This window comes from Mercenaria mercenaria, chromosome 15 (assembly GCF_021730395.1).
Source record: "Mercenaria mercenaria strain notata chromosome 15, MADL_Memer_1, whole genome shotgun sequence".
Taxonomy (NCBI): domain Eukaryota; kingdom Metazoa; phylum Mollusca; class Bivalvia; order Venerida; family Veneridae; genus Mercenaria; species Mercenaria mercenaria.
Window position 1 is genome coordinate 18,246,939 of NC_069375.1, and position 19,218 is coordinate 18,266,156.

Consider the following 19,218-nt stretch of genomic DNA (forward strand, 5'->3'; position numbering starts at 1 on the left):
CAATCCTTCTTACAACGTTCATTCATCATCATCTGATTCTTGATCGTCATCACTTTTCTTATTATTATCCTCCATTGAATATTCTTCTTTGCATTTTTGATCGGGCCACAACTCATCAAATAGGTCTTTTCTAAGCGCAATGGCTTGCCGAATAGATTCTTTGACAGTCAATTCGTGCTGACTTCATAATTTCTAGCCGACTGTAGAATCTGCTGCTGAGTAGGATCGTTTTGAAGCTCATAAAAGTCAGTTAGAAATCGGGCATAATTTTGTCTCAGTCTCTTTCTTAGTTGAGACAATTTGTCATTAGCAGTGCGACGGTAAGCTTCTTCAAAAGAGAGCCCTTGTTCTGTATAGTTGTTAACTTTAGCTCTAGATTGTTCTTTAGTAGATTGCCTGAGAGGATCCTGAAAACGCTTATCCAATATCTCACGACGTGATCGCTCTTCTATAATCTCAACTTTTCTACGTTTACCAGGAGGTCCCTTGAACAAAGGGTAAATTGCCAATGTAGCTACTTGATGTCTATCAATAGGGTTATTAAATAGCACTAGATACTGCGTATTCAAAGCGATATCTCTGCAGGCTTTACCTTGAGGGAACAAATTTTGGGTGAGATATACGACTGATTTGTTCCTATGGTGACTGCCTTTGGTAAAGAGATCAGCAATTCTTTGATCGCATTTAGCTTCAGTCATCAAGTCGTCAAAGACCAGCAGGTTCCTTTGATTAATATTTATGTATTGGGAATCGTTCAAGTAGTCTGGAATACCGTGAACAAATTCGACCCCTGGAGTTTCACGCTGAAGTTCATTATACAAAGGTTGCCATTGTCCAAAACACCATAATTTATGATACGCTGAGGCTGAGGTCTAATGTGATTTGATAATAGCAGATTTCTTGTCCATTCAGTTTTTCCACTACCACTTGGCCCTGACACAACCATAGAAAATGAATGTTGAAACGTCATCTCTCTTGCAGTGTCCAATATTTGTAGTGATGGTAAATATTTCCCAGAGTCGTTGTTGCTCCTATGCTTACTACGTTGATGTCTCAGCATGACGGCACGTCTAGAGAACCACTCTTGACAAACAGAGCACTGCTTCATTTTTAAAACAGGGACAAAATGTCTTTCCTTAACAATAAGACACTGTTTATCTTCTTACAAGTTTTGTTAGACATTCTTACGCTTTTGACAAAAAGACATCGGAGACGGTAGTGACTGCGGCGGTGGTTGAAGCGCCGGTGGCGGGGTGCCGCGGCGGTGGTGGTGGCGGCGGCGGCAACGGTTGCGGTGGAGGTGGCGGCTGTGGTGGTGGAGGTGACGTTGGTGGTTGTTGTGGTGGTGGAGGTGTTGGTGGTGGCGGCGGCTGAGGTGGACGTAGTGAATGTTTTTCATGCATTAGCTCGTAACGTCTTCTGTCATAGTCAAATTGAATTTTGACTTATATGCGTGTGATCCCTGAGTGACCAGTGAGAGTGCGTCCTATTCCTAGCCAATCAGAGCATGGCTAATCAGAACGTTGCTTTGACTCTTTTTATTATACTTCGCCCTGTGAATTCTTTCACTGTCATTTTGGATATCAAAGTGGAAGGATCAGGTAAGCTTATTTTATGGACGAGTTATTTGACTTCCAATTTAAGTTTATTGCCTTATAGTACTTATCGAGACCTTTCGTTTGATACCCTATATGCCTAGCTTTAGTTCAATTATGAAGGAGTTAGCCGGGTTTTAACGTTTGAGTGATTTTTGCTCATTATTCGGTCCCTTTTGAAAATACGATTATCAACGTATACATTTTCCGAATCATCATGAAAAGACCTTTCCAACGATACCTCACTTGAGCAGGTTCGAGTCTAGGAACGCGCAGAAAATGTGCATTTTACGCATGATTGATTTCACTTCTGGTTTGAGTGTACCAGCTTATAGTACTCGTCGAGACCTTCGGTTGGCACCTATATACTTTTCAAAAATGTCTGATACCCAAAATGTAAAAATTGACCCTTATTTTTATCTTGTTTTTGATGATTTTTAAGCAACCTTCTCAAAAAGTACCTTACCGGCTCTAAAACTCTAGATGGTCATTGAAAATGTTAGCAAATATTTTAGAAAACTACTAAAATCTTCTTTAACATCATATTATTGATGGTATGAAAGAGGCACTAACACTCGAGTTCCAAGTCGGGAAATTTAATGTGTTTTCCACATACTTGCTCCGATAGGCATCGAGTACTTTGTCGCGCGCGAATTCCAAGTCAGGAAACTTAATGAGTTTTCCAGATGGATTCAGAGAGGCAGAAAGTGCATAATCACGCTTCAGCGCTATTCTGGAAAAGAAAATGAGTTTTCCACATGGACTCAGAGAGGCAGAAAGTGCACTATCACGCCTGAGTGCCAAATGAAGAATTTAATGACTTTTTCATCCGGTACAAATTTACGCATCAATACCAAAGCTTAACCATCAACGACTTGTTCGATTAATGACCATCGCTTTGAGTATACAGTACCTAAAAATAGTTGCACCGACGTCGAAAGTTCATTCTAAAATTTGAATGCCCTCTTGTTAAAATAGAAACATGGTCATTTACATAGTGGACGCCTAGGAGAAAACATCGTAAGCAAAAAAAATAGCCTTTTATTTTCAGTTAACGTTACTTCTGACGTAGCTATCTTAAATACAGCTTTATGTTTTTAATTTAAAAAGTGATACATATTTTACTTTAGATTATTATTAATAAGTTCTTTGTTTACCATACAATGTAATTATTCAGTTAGGTCTGAGAAGAACTTATATGGTTAAGTATAATTAATATTCTATTTGATTTTCATGTAATATTTTGTTTTCGTGTTATCTCTCCGTCTATGGCTGAGCACCTGACCCTCAATGTGCGCGACCCTGCCCTAGATAGGTATACGAGACAGCTCCGTATACTTCTGGGAGACATTTTCTATTCATAGAATAAAAAGTCCTTTTCAGTATGACAGTCTTAAAATAGATTTATAATGATCGTTTCTATTCATAACATTGTGAAGTCATTCTTAAAATAGAAAGATCATGTTATTTTAAAAATATAATTCAAAATGGCCGCCGCGCATGCGTACTGAGTTCATTTCTTAAATGCAAATGAGTTACTATTTTTAAAATCCAAGATGGCCGCTGTGCACCTGACGTGACGTTATAGATCCAAGATGACCGCCGTGCATGCGCACTCCTGGACCCAAAGAGGCCCCTATACTACTTTTGGTCAGAAATTGTTACATGCATGAAAGTATGTTTGGTTTGATATATTTTTAGACCCAAATAATCCCTGCGAAAATACAAATAAAATATTAAGTGTTATTTATTTGCACTTTTAGATTGCACACTTCCAAATCATGCAGCGAATCATAAAGATCGGGGAACAACTTTCAGTCCTGGAGAGATTTTAAACAACTTTGCTTGCCAACCTGGTTATGTTCTGTCATCCGAAAAAGGAATGACATGTCATCATGGTGGATCTTGGTCAGAAATTGTTACATGCATTGAATATATGTTTGGTTTCTTATACTCTTTCAGACGCAAAAAGCAAATAAACGCTGCGAAAATACAAATGATATATTAAGTTTTATTTATTTGCACTTTTAGGTTGCACACTACCAAATCATGCAGCGAATAATAAAGATCGGGAAACAACTTTCAGTCCTGGACAGACTTTAAACAACTTTGCTTGCCAGCCTGGTTATGTTCTGTCATCCGAAAATGGAATGACATGTCAACGTGGTGGTTCTTGGTCAGAAATTGTTACATGCATTAAAGGTTTGTTTTGTTTATCATATTCTTTTAGACGCAAACAAATTAAACACTGCGAAAATACAAATAATATATCAAATGCTATTAATTTGCATTGAAGTTTGCACACTTCCAAATCATGCAACGAGTCATAAACGTCGGGGAACCCTTTCAGTCCTGGAGATACTGTTATCAACTTTGTTTGGGAACATTATTATGCTCAGTCATCTGGAAAGAAGGCATGATATGTCGACTGGACGTATCTTGATCAGAAATTGTTACATGCATTAAATGTATGTTTGGTTTCTTATATTCTTTCAAGCGCCAAAAAAAAAATAAACACTTCGAAAATACAAATTATAGAATTGGAGTTTTATTTATTTGCACTTTTAGGTTGCACACTTCCAAATCATGCAGCGAATCATAAGGATCGGGGAACAACTTTCAGTCCTGGAGAGATTTTAAACAACTTTGCTTGCAGACCTGGTTATGTTCTGTCATCCGAAAATGGAATGACATGCCGACATGGTGGATCTTGGTCAGAAATTGTTACTTGCACTAAAGGTTTGTTTGGTTTCTTATATTCTTTGAGGGGCAAAAAGTCACTGCGAAAATACAAATAATATATAAAGTGTTATTTATTTGCACTTTTAGGCTGCACACTACCAAATCATGCAGGAAATCATAAAGATCGCAGAGCAACTTTTAACCCTGGAGAAACTTACTACAACTTTTATTGCGAACATGGTTAGGTTTCGTCGTCCAAAAAAAGGAATGACATGTCAACATGTTGGATCTGGTCAAAAATTGTTACATGCATTGAATATATGTTTGGTTTCTTATAGTCTTTCAGACGCAAAAAAAACAACAAATAAGCACTGCGAAAATACAAATTATAGATCAAGTGTTATTTATTTGCACTTTTAGGTTGCACACTTCCAAATCATGCAGCGAATCATAAAGATCGGGAAACAACTTTCAGTCCTGGACAGACTTTAAACAACTTTGCTTGCCAACCTGGTTATGTTCTGTCATCCGAAAAAGGAATGAATGTCACTGGTGGATCTTGGTCAGAAATTGTTACATGCATTAAAGGTTTGTTTGTTTATCATATTCTCTTTAGACGCAAAAAAAATTAAACACTGCGAAAATACAAATAATATATCAATGCTATTAATTTGCATTGAAGGTTGCACACTTCCAAATCATGCAACGAGTCATAAACGTCGGGGAACCCTTTCAGTCCTGAAGATACTGTTATCAACTTTGTTTGGGAACATTATTATGCTCAGTCATCTGGAAAGAAGGCATGATATGTCGACTGGACGTATCTTGGTCAGAAATTGTTACATGCATTAAATGTATGTTTGGTTTCTTATACTCTTTCAGGCGCCAAAAAAAAAAAAAAAACCACTGCGAAAATACAAATTATAGAATTGGAGTTTTATTTATTTGCACTTTTAGGTTGCACACTTCCAAATCATGCAGCGAATCATAAAGATCGGGGAACAACTTTCAGTCCTGGAGAGATTTTAAACAATTTTGCTTGCAGACCTGGTTATGTTCTGTCATCCGAAAATGGAATGACATGCCGACATGGTGGATCTTGGTCAGAAATTGTTACTTGCACTAAAGGTTTGTTTGGTTTCTTATATTCTTTGAGGGGCAAAAAGTCACTGCGAAAATACAAATAATATATTAACTGTTATCTATTTGCACTTCTAGGTTGCACACTACCAAATCATGCAGGAAGTCATAAAGATCGCAGAGCAATTTTTAGCCCTAGAGAAACTTATTACAACTTTTATTGCGAACATGGTTATGTTTTGTCGTCCAAAAAAGGAATGACATGTCAGCATGGTGGATCTGGTCAGAAATTGTTACATGCATTGAATGTATGTTTGGTTTCTTATACTCTTTCAGACGCAAAAAAAACAACAACAAATAAACACTGCGAAAATACAAATTACAGATAAAGTGTAATTTATTTGCACTTTTAGGTTGCACACTTCCAAATCATGCAGCGAATCATAAAGATCGGGGAAAAACTTTCAGTCATGGAGAGACTTTAAACAACTTTGCTTGCGAACATGGTTATGTTCTGTCATCCGAAAAAGGAATGACATGTCATCATGGTGGATCTTGGTCAGAAATTGTTACATGCATTAAAGGTTTGTTTTGTTTATCATATTCTTTTAGACGCAAAAAATTAAACACTGCGAAAATACAAATAAAATATCAAATGTTATTAATTTGCATTTAAGGTTGCATCACTACAAATCATGCAGGTATCATAAACGTCGGGGAACCTTTCAGTCCTGGAGATACTGTACAACTTTGTATTGCGAACATTATTATGTTCTGTCATCTGAAAGAAAGGCATGATATGTCGACTGGACGTATCTTGGTCAGAAATTGTTACATGCATTAAATGTATGTTTGTTTCTTATATCTTTCAGACGCAAAAAAAAAACAACAACAAAAAACACTGCGAAAATACAAATTATAGAATTGAAGTTTTATTTATTTGACTTTTATGCACACTTCCAAATCATGCAGCGAATCATAAAGATCGGGGAACAACTTTCAGTCCTGGAGAGACTTTAAACAACTTTGCTTGCAGACCTGGTTATGTTCTGTCATCCGAAAAAGGAATGACAGCCAAATGGTGGAACTTGGTCAGAAATTGTTACATGCATTAAAGGTTTGTTTGGTTTCTTATATTCTTTGAGGGGCAAAAAGTCACTGCGAAAATACAAATAATATATTAAGTGTTATTTATTTGCACTTTTAGGTTGCACACTACCAAATCATGCAGGAAGTCATAAAGATCGCAGAGCAATTTTTAGCCCTAGAGAAACTTATTACAACTTTTATTGCGAACATGGTTATGTTTTGTCGTCCAAAAAAGGAATGATTTGTCAGCATGGTGGATCTGGTCAGAAATTGTTACATGCATTGAATGTATGTTTGGTTTCTTATACTCTTTCAGACGCAAAAAAACAACAAATAAACACTGCGAAAATACAAATTATAGATGAAGTGTAATTTATTTGCACTTATAGGTTGCACACTTCCAAATCATGCAGCGAATAATAAAGATCGGGGAAAAACTTTCAGTCATGGAGAGACTTTAAACAACTTTGCTTGCCAACCTGGTTATGTTCTGTCATCCGAAAAAGGAATGACATGTCAACGTGGTGGATCTTGGTCAGAAATTGTTACATGTATTAAAGGTTTGTTTTGTTTATCATATTCTTTTAGACGCAAACAAATTAAACACTGCGAAAATACAAATAAAATATCAAATGTTATTAATTTGCATTTAAGGTTGCTCACTAACAAATCATGCAGCGTATCATAAACGTCGGGGAACACTTTCAGTCCTGGAGATACTGTAAACACCTTTGTAAGCGAACATTATTATGTTCTGTCATCTGAAGAAAAGGCATGATATGTCGACTGGACGTATCTTGGTCAGAAATTGTTACATGCATTAAATGTATGTTTAGTTTCTTATATTCTTTCAGACGCAAAAAAAAAACAACAACAAAAAACACTGCGAAAATACAAATTATAGAATTGAAGTTTTATTTATTTGAACTTTATGATGCACACTTCCAAATCATGCAGCGAATCATAAAGATCGGGGAACAACTTTCAGTCCTGGAGAGACTTTAAACAACTTTCCTTGCGGACCTGGTTATGTTCTGTCATCCGAAAAAGGAATGACACGCCAAAATGGTGGAACTTGGTCAGAAATTGTTACATGCATTAAAGGTTTGTTTGGTTTCTTACAATCTTTTAGCGAAGATACAAATAATATATTAAGTGTCATTTATTTGCACTTTTAGGTTGCACACTTCCAAATCAGGTAACAGATTCTAAAGATAGCAGAACAATATTTAGCCCTGGAGAAACTTTTTACAGCATTACTTGCCAACCTGGTTATGTTCTGTCATCACAAAACGGAATGAAATGTCAACATGATGGATCTTGGTCAGAAATTCTTACATGCAGTAAAGGTATGTTTTATTAGTCCCCTATTGGTTGAAAACCAGTTTCGGGGACTATAGGAATGCACTTTTCCGTCATTCTGTCATTCCGTCCGTCCGTCCGTCTGTCCGCGCCCGCGAAATGATGATTAAGTGACTGCATTACGGTACTTTCTCTTTGATGTCATTCATTCCGTTCTGTTTATGTGACTGTTAGAACAATAGAGAGAACAATGGGGGTGTCACATAAAGACCGTTTCGTGAGAACGTCCGTCCGTCCGTCCGTCCGCAATTTCTTGTCCGGTCCATAACTCTGTCACCCATGAAGGGATTTTAATATTACTTGGCGCAAATGTTCCCCATGATGAGACGATGTGTCATGCGCAAGACCCGGACCCCTACCTCAAAGGTCAGGGTCACAGTTGGAGGTCAAATGTCAACAGGGCTTTTCTCCTGTCCGGTCCATAACTCTCCCATCCATGAAGGGATTTTAATATTACTTGGCACAAATGCACCTCATAATAAGACAATGTGTCATGCCTAACTTTCAGACCCCTAGCTCAAAGGTCAAGGTCACACTTAGCAGTCAACTATTAAAATGGCATGAACAGGATCTGCTTCGTGTCCGGTCCATAACTCTGTCATTCATTAAGGGATTTTAATATCACTTGGCACAAATGTCAAATGTTCCCCATGAGGAGACGGCATGTCTTGCGCAAGACCCAGACCCCTAGCTTAAAGGTCAAGGTCACAATTGGAGGTCAAATCTCAACAGGGCTTTTTTCCTGTTCGGTCCATAACTCTGCCATCCATGAAGGGATTTTAATATTATCTGGCACAAATGTTCCCCATGGTGAGATGACGTATCATGCGAAACACCCAGAACCCTGGCTTAAAGGTCAAGGTCACACTTTGAGAACAAAGGTCAATAGGAATTTATTCCTGTCCGGGCAGACCTCGTAATATAATAATACGCATCTGGACGACAAACAATGAATTTATTCAAGAGCAAATCACTTTATGAGGTATATTATTTCGATTCTAACACGTTACCAAGGATTTCTGAGTATATTCTTGGCGTTATCCATCAAATATTTACATGTTTTCTGTTGGTTTCTTTTCCAGCGCGCAATTATGCCGTTTGACGTTATAATTGTGACGTCAGAAAATGAAACGTTATGTAATAAAACACACAATTTTCAGTCCTCTTCGTTTAATAGGAAAATGAGTAAAGTCGTGTTAGAAAATGTGATAATGCATGAGGCAATACGATTACAGGAGCATTTTCAGCACAAAATTGTTTCCATTTATAGGTACTCATGTAATAATGTCTGGTAAAATCCACGTACCTGATATGACGACGTAACGTATTTTAAGAATCGTAGATAATCAAAATTCAAAGACGTAATAATTATACAAGTTCAAAAGAAATTTTGAAAACACATTTAAAACGCTTATAGTTTCAAAGGCAGAATCAATGTAAAAATAAATACAGTTAACACCTGGCATTTTAAAGCATAGTATTTATTCCACTTTAACTGATCTAGTGTCGCATATAGGGTCGGTGCGAATGTAGAAAAACCCGAACAAAGATAGAATAGGAATAGCCACGCAGTCCCACCAAAACTAAACCCTAAAACAGCGGATGTATGAATGTACAAATTATTGACATTTACGCTAAAATACACACACAAAATAAAATATAAAACAACTAGGACAATAAAAGCAAATAAAGGAACACAATGTAGGACCTCCGTAGAAAAGTCAGAGACCATATTTTCCTAGATGCTACCATTTTCAAAGTGGCCGCTTCAAATCATTCCCAAATTATATATACAGATGGGATAGTTATTCATATGTACATGGCTTTACTTAATAATGGGTTATAGATGTCAAATTGTCATTAGAATAAACAAATTTGTGAAGAAGATATATAAGCACAAGATTGCTGCACACAAGATTGCTTCAGGTTTCATAATGGCCATCTGAAATAACATTCATGGTAATGATAAGAATATGTTATATTTTCCCAAATATTCATTGCTACACGTATAATCATCTGTTTTTAGCATTCTGGTTTCTCACAACTTTCTTGTAAAGTTGGTCGCCATTTTAATATGGCCGCTAGATATCAGACCAGAAATAAGCATTTAAATATATGGATGCAGTACATGTTCATCTTTTCAAATTCTGATAGCTTTTATTCTATCAGGTTTTGTAGTCGACAAAATAAACAAAAAAATATCATCTATACCAATAGTAATGTTTATTTTTATATTGTTAGGTTTAACGTCGTACCGACACACTTACTTTGTTGGTGGAGAAATACCCCCAGGTGCCCCTCCGTGCATTATTTGATTGGGTAGACCACCGACCTTCCGTAAGCCAGCTGGTTGGCTTCCTCACACGAAGAATTCAACGCCCCGAGCGAGGTTCGAACCCACATCGATGAGGGGCCAGTGATTTGAAGACAGCGACCTTAACAACTCGGCCACGCATTTGTAACAGTTTATTGTTTCAAAAGCGATAAATAGAAGTAAATAGATCACCTAAATGAAACCCTGCAGCTGTTCAAATGATAGTTACATAGACAAAGTAAACTATCTCTTGCACATCGGACTAGCGTTTCCGGTGATTTTACCCATGCCGGCAAAACCCATCTGGCACCCCCCATGCCAGATGACTCTCGTGCCGTTATGACAACTAGCGGTTCATGCATTGAATATGTATGATACGAAAAAGAATTCAGGTACCTTGATAGTTTCTCTCCGTTCCTTATAGTATATTTCTCGATTCAAAATACGTTTTTTTACCGTAAGAACATACCGTAACGCTACAAACGATAAAACTAACGGGGAACTTTGTTATTGTGCGTCACTGAAACGTCATGACGTCACTTCTGATTACGGACGTTAATTTCCCGCGCTTTGTGTACACAGGAAAGAGTGCATTTTTATTTGCTTTATTTATTTCAATATTTTTTTTTGTAAAATACGGTATGCAAAAAAAATCTGTCAGAATAAAATGCTTATATGTATACGATATGCAAGAAAAAATATCAATCATGTGTTTACGAATCGGCTAGCCTCGTTACCGCCCAATGCGCAGGTGGCCTCGGGACAGATATTTCTATCCGATTCGTAAACACATGACAGATTTATTATTAATAATAACTAGGACAATGCAGACAAATAAAGAAATACAATCCAGCACCGCCCACCAACTTAGGTTAAACCGGTATATTTTTTATTTTTTTAGCTCACCTGAGCAATGATCAGGTGAGTTTTTCTGATCGCTCGATGTCCGGCGTCCGTCGTCTGTCGTCTGTCTGTCGTCCGTCAACATTTAGCTTATGTATGCGATAGAGGCTGTATTTTGCAACTGATCTTCATGAAATTTGGTCAGAATGATACAGTGGCGCTTGCGATATATTTCCGTGCATTCCCGTTTATACACGGTCATGTCACTAACGGTTAACGAACGGTTAATTTTGTGATTGTCCAATCAAATACAATATAATACCTAAACGGGACATGCGGATCAAGAATCGTTCAGCCAATCAAAAGCTTAATGGGCGTTACTAATGAGCGAATCTATTACCGAAAACAACAATTACCCATGTCTTCTTTTATGTCCTTGCATTTGGAGTAAATTACTGCTTAAAAATGATAAAAAGGTAAATGGCTACTTTATGGTCACTTTATAATACGATGTACCTTTTTAAAATTAATTCGCCGAAAGTTCAAAAATAACAAATTATGACGAGAATAAGTTTCAGCATTTTGTTCTGTCGATATATAAACACATAACTAGTATATTTATTTTACTTGCGTCCAATTCGAATACGAAAGTAACTTAGAGTGCGAACATAAACTTCAAACTATATTCATTTTCCTCCTATTTGAATTATTTCACTACTCTGATAATAATGTATTTACATACTTATATATGAGAAATAGCTTCTCTAATAACGTTTATTTGATATTTCTAGGTAATACGCACAATAGATACCTTTACTTAAAACTGATGAAATAAATAGTAAATATCAGTATTATAAATAATAGTGCCAGAATCAATTTGCGAAAAATAACGATATTTAATTCAAAGATATGCTATACATTTTTGATTACCATTAGGCCTTCTCTAATAATACGTTCCCTCAATTAAAAGACACTGTAATTACTTTTTGTTTAACTACAATCGACGAAATAACTTGCTTTTACAAGGTATTATAAAATCGGACATATTCTAAATTAACATTCTTGCATAAAACCTTTGTTTTTTGCCGATTTCGGGCATGCACAAACAGGGAAAAAAACGTGTACAAACAAGGAGATTCTCGTGAGCACGCGCTGTTGGTGAACGTTTTGAATATGCTGTTGCGGGTCCAACGTAAGCAAATTATGGATCCCGAATCAATTTCGCCGAAGTCGAAAGGTCCGAGATTTATGAAATCTTTTCATCTGCATTTTTATTAAAAATATCATTTTTCAACCTAACTTTACTTTAACTTGTAATAAGCGCTACCTCTCTTGATACGCGACTGAATTGACGTTCCTTATTATTGTATTATTACGAGTATTTGACTCAAAGTAAGTTTACACGCCGCGATTTAATCCCTGAAAATAATAGGTAAACAACACTTACAAAAATACAATTTCGTTTTCCAAATTAATTTGAGTCGAGAAAGTTGACATGCTAACTTTAAATCTTACACTTAAACTTTTAAAAAATGTTTGTGTCTACTTTACACATCTATGCAGTCTGCTGATGTAGTGATGGTGTGTAATGTAAAGCATAAACATGACGAAGCGTAAAGTTTGAAGGATTTTTCCATAGTTAATGAACATTTGATGAACAGAAGGTATTTATTATATATTTTTCAATTTATTTGTAGATCTCACCAACCATGTTTGAGTTTATAAATCCAATCTAAGTTGATTATATCGATGTTGGAAAAATTCAAATTTTTGTGTTTATCAAACTTTGATCGCGATGGGGTGTGGTGCAAAGCAAAATTTTCTAGTTATAGGCCTAGAGATTTCATTTTTAACGACATGAAGAATATAGGTATCGATACCAGTTTCTATTAAACGATAATATTTAAATTTAAAAAAAGTAAGGGACAGACTATTAATTTAAACAGTAAACCAAGCAGAATTGTGTTCTGTCGGCATCTCACCTGCAAATTGTGTAAAGACAGGATGCCGTGTATGCCCTTTTCTCATAATTCCGAGCCTCTAAAGCTAAAGTTCCTACCGATATATTGGAAAAGGGGGAGTCATGCTTATTTTACATATATTTAATATTAAAGAAATTACCACAACAAGAATGTCCGTTCGACATTTATAAAATATGCACTGTTTCTGTATGCCCTGGAAATGCATAAATAAAACATGTGTCCATAACAACCTGAAACGGCCGACTTCGATCGGCTAATGTCAGCTGAATAGTCTTGTTTTTTCGATATTTCCAGCACTTTAGTTGTGTTTTATGCAAGAATAGCGATAACACACGTTTGTTTCGTGAAACAACATCTGCAGAATCCCTCGGGCTGTGTTGGTGCACTCGCCCTACGGGCTCGTGCACCAACCAATCCCTTGGGATTCTGCAGATGTTGTTACACAAAAAAACGTGCGTTAACCCTACATTAATGGCCAAATGTGTCCAAGCGGGACGGTATGAATTTCAGTCATCTTAATAATAACTAAAAAGAAGAATTAGACATTCATGTACAATATTGTTATAGTAATATAGTACCCTATTGTTGTTTTTTTTCCCTTTTATTGCTACCTTCGACCAAGATATCACCTTTGATTGCATTATCACACCCTTATTAATTGCATGTTGATGTAACGCACGTGTATACGTTAAAGGCACTGATTCTGGTATGCAAGGTATGCGGCCTATGGTCTGCTTATTGGCGGTATGAGCCAATATAAACAACTTACAACTTACAACTTACAACTTTATATTTTATTAAAGTGTCACATGTAAAACATTCATAGCATTTTTACATAATGTATAAAACAGTCACGTTAAAACAGTTTTACATCCAGCCATTACTGGCTTATGAGACACTAAAACAGTATAAAACATGTATTTGTACATCAAGATGTTTAGTTTGGAAGTATCCATATTGTTGACCATCATTTACCCCAAGGCGCCCATGCCACCACCACAAAAGCAGTGGCATAACCAAAGCATCGACGGGCAAATAAACTTCAACAGCATCGAAACTATCCATTGACCTAACAGTGATCTTCCCATATAAAAAAGTAAAAAGTTTTCTATATGTAAGTTAAAAGGGACTGACTGTCTGATAAGCACAGACGAAAAAGCACAGACGAAAGAATTATCATTAAACTTTAAGAGTCTGTATCTGTTACTCATGGAATGAAGAACTGGACTGATTTTTCTCTACAGAATCAAAAACATACTAAAAGAAACCTGCTTAATGATATAAGTGTACTAATTAAATGTTAAGCATATATAAACTACTGATTATTATTTAACGTCTTATTTGCATTTCCTTTAAACCAGAAAAGGGTGCATTATCTGACAATCAGTCTCCTCAGATCACACAGCTTTCACATCAATATCGTTTTTCAACAATTTAGTACCATAAAACAAGATAAAATGACTTATTAAAACTAAAAATAACCATTTAAGATTGTTTGCGAGAAAACTAATAATTGGGGCACAACAACCTGGATTAAGCAGGGCCAACATTTTCAATGGCCAAACAGACATAGGCTAACACCAGATGAAAAGACCCACAAGTTAGTTTTCATATAGCTTGGCTAATGTAGTTGTATGTTACAAGAATTCACATATTTCATATCATCCTGATGGATTCACTTAACACCGACAATCTGATCTACATAGTGAAAAACAGTCCATGCCACTGCCTGTAAATCAGTGGGATATGTATTAAATTAATATGATGGTAAGATAGACAAACTGCCGAGCGAGTAGCAAATCCAAGGACTAAAATGCAATTAAAACTAAAAGGTTATATGTATCCTACGATAACATAAAGCGTAAGTAATGCTACAAACTACTGTGTTAGTATACAAGACTGGGAGATTGATAGACTGCATGTGATAACTTTCACCTTTATAGCAAACCAGTTCTCACCTTTATAACAAGTTTTGAAAGCCTGATTAAATTAGGGCTAAAGAAACAAAGCGATAAGATGCAACAATGTCAGTAACAAATATGTCTCATTATTGCTCGATTTTTATATAAAATAAAATAAAACACATTCAGGTACTTTTTTTAAAAAATAATGAATAATTTATGAATCATGTGTATTTTGAACAAAGTTTATTGCTGAATTTTATTATAAATGCCCATATTCTTTTTTTATTTATTAAAAATGTAACTGAACGCTTCTTTATTTCTAATAAAATCCAGCAATATTTAATTTTTCTGGTTTTATTTTGTTACTTAGATAAAAAGATAATAATGATTGAATAGAAAATACTTGTCAATTCTTTTATTGAGTTTTAAATAATAATTTTATTTTGCATTGAATAAAGTGAAAGTTTTAGTTAGTATTATAATTTAATTGGTCAGGTCATTGCTCAACATGACTGAGCAATTGCAGTTAGTATATTATCAACTAAAATAACTTTGTGCGAGTCAAAAACCTTTTATTTCACTCAGTTTATGAATACATGAATAAATGACTGGTATATTCTTAAAAAAAACTGGTTTTCAATCAATGAAAGGCAAAACACTGGAAATAACCAATTGTCTTTACATATCAATAAAGTTTGTGATCCTCTGACATTGACTACATGTCAGGTCTACAGGGGTTTTATGGACCCTTATCAGACTGGACCAGACAGAATTAAAATGTCTGGCATTTCGGGGTGTGTGTGTGGGTGGGGGGGGGGTCACTTATATAGGAGATTTTCTTTGCCTTTAAGCGAGTTGTTAGCAAGCATGAGGTGACAGGTTTATTGTTTTCTAGGATGGTAATCAAAGCATGACTCTGGATTTTAAACACTGCAATTGATATGGTCTTTAAAAAATAATTATTAATCGAGAGAAAACATAATTGTTATTGACCTAATGATAAACAGAGCATTGCAAGGTATATTTTCGCACTTCATTCGTAATACGGTTTCGACGCCATATTAGATTCTTTTTTTGTAATTCATTATTTTAAAGCAAACTTACAGTTCACATATCAAAGAAAATATGCCAAAAGTATCTGTAAATTTAGACAAAAGTAATAAAGATTGATAATTTGTTTCTTTTGGGTTTCAAAGCCGTTTTTACAGCAGTATTTTAAATATGTAACGGCGGACAGTTAAGCTATACCTGTTCGTCGCAAGTAACTGACATCTCTGTCAATAAATCAGAGGTGGAGAGCGAAAGATTTCAGACACAATGTCAAATCGTCACAGAGAATGTACGTCTCGCGCAATTAAAGGATCTAACTCACAACCCTGTGACTCGTAGATCTGTGGTCTTCCTATTTAGATAAGTTGACCTGCCAAAGATAGATCAGTAATAAAGAAAATCCGTTTATGCTCTAGCGAAAAATCAAATATATATATTCCCTTTACATAATAACACATAATAACACAGCCGACATGGTTGTAGCCTGTATCTCATCGTAACGGAGATACATTTGTGAATTAATCATGGAATGGATATTTTATCTACAGATATCAAGTCCGCCCGAAAGACGGTCATGTTCAAATTTAGATATTGAATTAACATATTCTAATCTCTCTATATATGTGTTTACTCAATTATTTTAAAAGCCGAGAATATAAATCGTATAATTTGTTATTAAATTGATGCTATCAATTTATATGTAGTTTTGATGCAAAAACACTTCGTATGTTTAAATATTAATTCAGCTATAGTCTAAACAAAAGGAGGTTTTAAACATTTTATTACCTCCCTTAAAGACACTGATTCTGGTATGCAAGGTATGTGGCCTATGGTCTGCATATTGGCAGTAAGAGCCAATATACAAGACTGGATGTTAAATGGACTTGCTTCTGTTTATCATATTAAGCTACTGTATAGCTACTGTGCAGTACATAGATTGCATGTGATTATCAAACCAGTTCTCACTTTTATAATGAGTTTAGAAAGCCTGATTAAGTTGGGACCATGAACAAACAAAGTGATAAAATACAACAGCATGTTTATTTTTCAATTAATCAAGCTTTATAAACAATTATATCTCATTATTGCTTGATTTTTTTTTAAAAAAATAAAGAAAGAAAGAAAGAAAATGCATTCAGACACCTTTTTGAAAATAATGAATAATTCATCTATAAATAAGTCATGTGCATTTTGAACAATAGTATCTGTTTATTGCTGGATTTTATCATGAAGGTCCATATGTTTTTTGGTTTTTTTTTGTTTTTTGTTGTTTTTTTTTCTTTCATTTATTGAAAATGCAACTGAGCACTTCTTCAATTTCTAATAAAATCCCCAATACCAATACCAAAGATTTTATTCGCATAAAACATTATACAATGTTTATAGCAATACAAATACTATTCAAAGAGAGAAAACATGAAAAATACATTTTCTGAAGAGTGAGATAGTTATTTAGTTAACAGTTGCAAAAATACATTTTCTGGAAGGTAAAGTAATTAACATCTGCAACAGTGAAAAAGCGAGGTGAAACGAACACATGACAAAAATGGTCTAAATATCTATTTAAATGGCTATTCTAGATTTGTTTGCAAAGTAAATATATTTTGAGAGGTTATTAAGAACCGTTTTAGAGGTAGAACTTAACAGTAAATCAAATTTTGACAAGGTAGGCCAATGACAAAAATATGGTTTGAAGAACTTCTTTCTTAAATCTCTGTATTTCGGACAAACTAATAGGAAATGGAACTCTGATTCAATTTGATTCATATTACAAGATTTACAGATTATTTGAGCCCTGGGTGTGTTATTATATCTCCCAGTTTCTGTAAACAAATTATGCACAGATACACGGAATTTAGAAAGTGGCAGTAAATACTAATCCCCAATGATAACGTGATTCCCGCCGAAACGCGAGGACGAGTCTAATTCATGATAACTGATGAAATAACAATTCATAATGCTTGCACATTACTTGACAAGCAAATATTAGTATTTCTTTCATTTTGAATATCTACTAAGTATATGGCAGCATAGCTCAGTTGGGTAAAATGCAGACACCAATTTGATATAAGGAAATCGTTTTGTGGGTTCGAATCCTCAGGAGGATTTTTTTTTTTCAGATTTTTTTTTGTTTTTCCTATTCGTTTACATTTTTGCTTCCGTATTTTTGTTTCTTTCTTTGATGGTTAGTATTTGTATATATGTCTTTATATAACACAATAGTATGTTCATTATTTGCATGGCTTAAGTGCATTCATTTAATCAATATACCGGTAATCTTAGATATTTAATAAACTATTCTGATCCGCCATATCGCCTTTAGATACCTTTCGGTCATGTTGTCACAGAGCTCATGAAGGAATATTAATTGCTATGCAAGAGTGAAATAAAAATGAAATGTCCATGCTGAGTTTCGAACCCACACGGCAAAAGATCTGCTGAACATGGACAGTATGCTTTACCACTGAGCTAATTTGTAATTGGTGCAAAATCTAGAAATATTTAGATTGTAACATGTTTGAAAAATGTTGAATTCCCTATGTTCCATTTTAATCTATTTATAGTCATGTTTGTAAATATCAAGTTATCGTTGGGGCATAGTACTTCCTGTCTTGTATACAATCAAGATATTGTTCGCGTTCAAACTTATGCTTAAAACTGCAATAAGCCTGGAGACGTGGCGAATTATTTACTTCAGCATACCATGATTGATAATAGTTATCAAGAATTCGTTGTTTAATGGATAAAAAATGTACTTCTATTTATATTCTGGGTCTGCCATATATAACCGAAGCCGTGTTCTTCTAGTATGTTTTAGTGGCCCAGTTTTTGTTTTTATATGATATGTTGTTATCCGCGTCGTTTTTCAGCATCGTATACACTTTGAAAATCAGCGAAGAATTTTCAACAGATATCAGTTTACTCCAGTATTTTAAAATAATAATTTTTCGGAATACGTACAACGGTACTCGGCCGAATTCTCCATATAGGGCGGAGGTATTAGTTGATTTCTTTACGCCTAGCATACGTCTTAGAAATTTTAGGTGTATCAATTCTATATCAGTTGAATGATGTGACCCCCAAATTTCTGAGCAAAAATTTAAGATGGACCCTACTAACGTATCAAATAAATGAATTCGTTTAGATATTGGAAGTTAAATTTGTTGAAATATTGAGAACAAATTATGTAATGAGGCATGCAGAGCGATCAGTTTTTGGGTTCGAGCCCAGTTTCCATTTTTGAACAGATTAACGCCTGAGTATTTAAATGAATTAACGTTCTCTAACTTAACTCCGTATATGTAAAAATCAGCTGT

General features: G+C 35.1%; 1 protein-coding gene across 1 annotated transcript in view; it reads left to right on the plus strand.

Moving 5' to 3' along the window:
- LOC123548916 (sushi, von Willebrand factor type A, EGF and pentraxin domain-containing protein 1-like) overlaps positions 1–19,218 on the plus strand; it is a 68,222-nt gene that overhangs the window by 37,415 nt on the left and 11,589 nt on the right. Inside the window, exons 18-23 of the mRNA XM_053524099.1 lie at positions 3,627–3,797; positions 4,164–4,334; positions 4,698–4,865; positions 5,235–5,405; positions 6,836–7,006; positions 7,625–7,795. Of these exons, the coding sequence (XP_053380074.1) occupies positions 3,627–3,797; positions 4,164–4,334; positions 4,698–4,865; positions 5,235–5,405; positions 6,836–7,006; positions 7,625–7,795 (1,023 nt within the window). The remainder of the gene's footprint in view (positions 1–3,626; positions 3,798–4,163; positions 4,335–4,697; positions 4,866–5,234; positions 5,406–6,835; positions 7,007–7,624; positions 7,796–19,218) is intronic.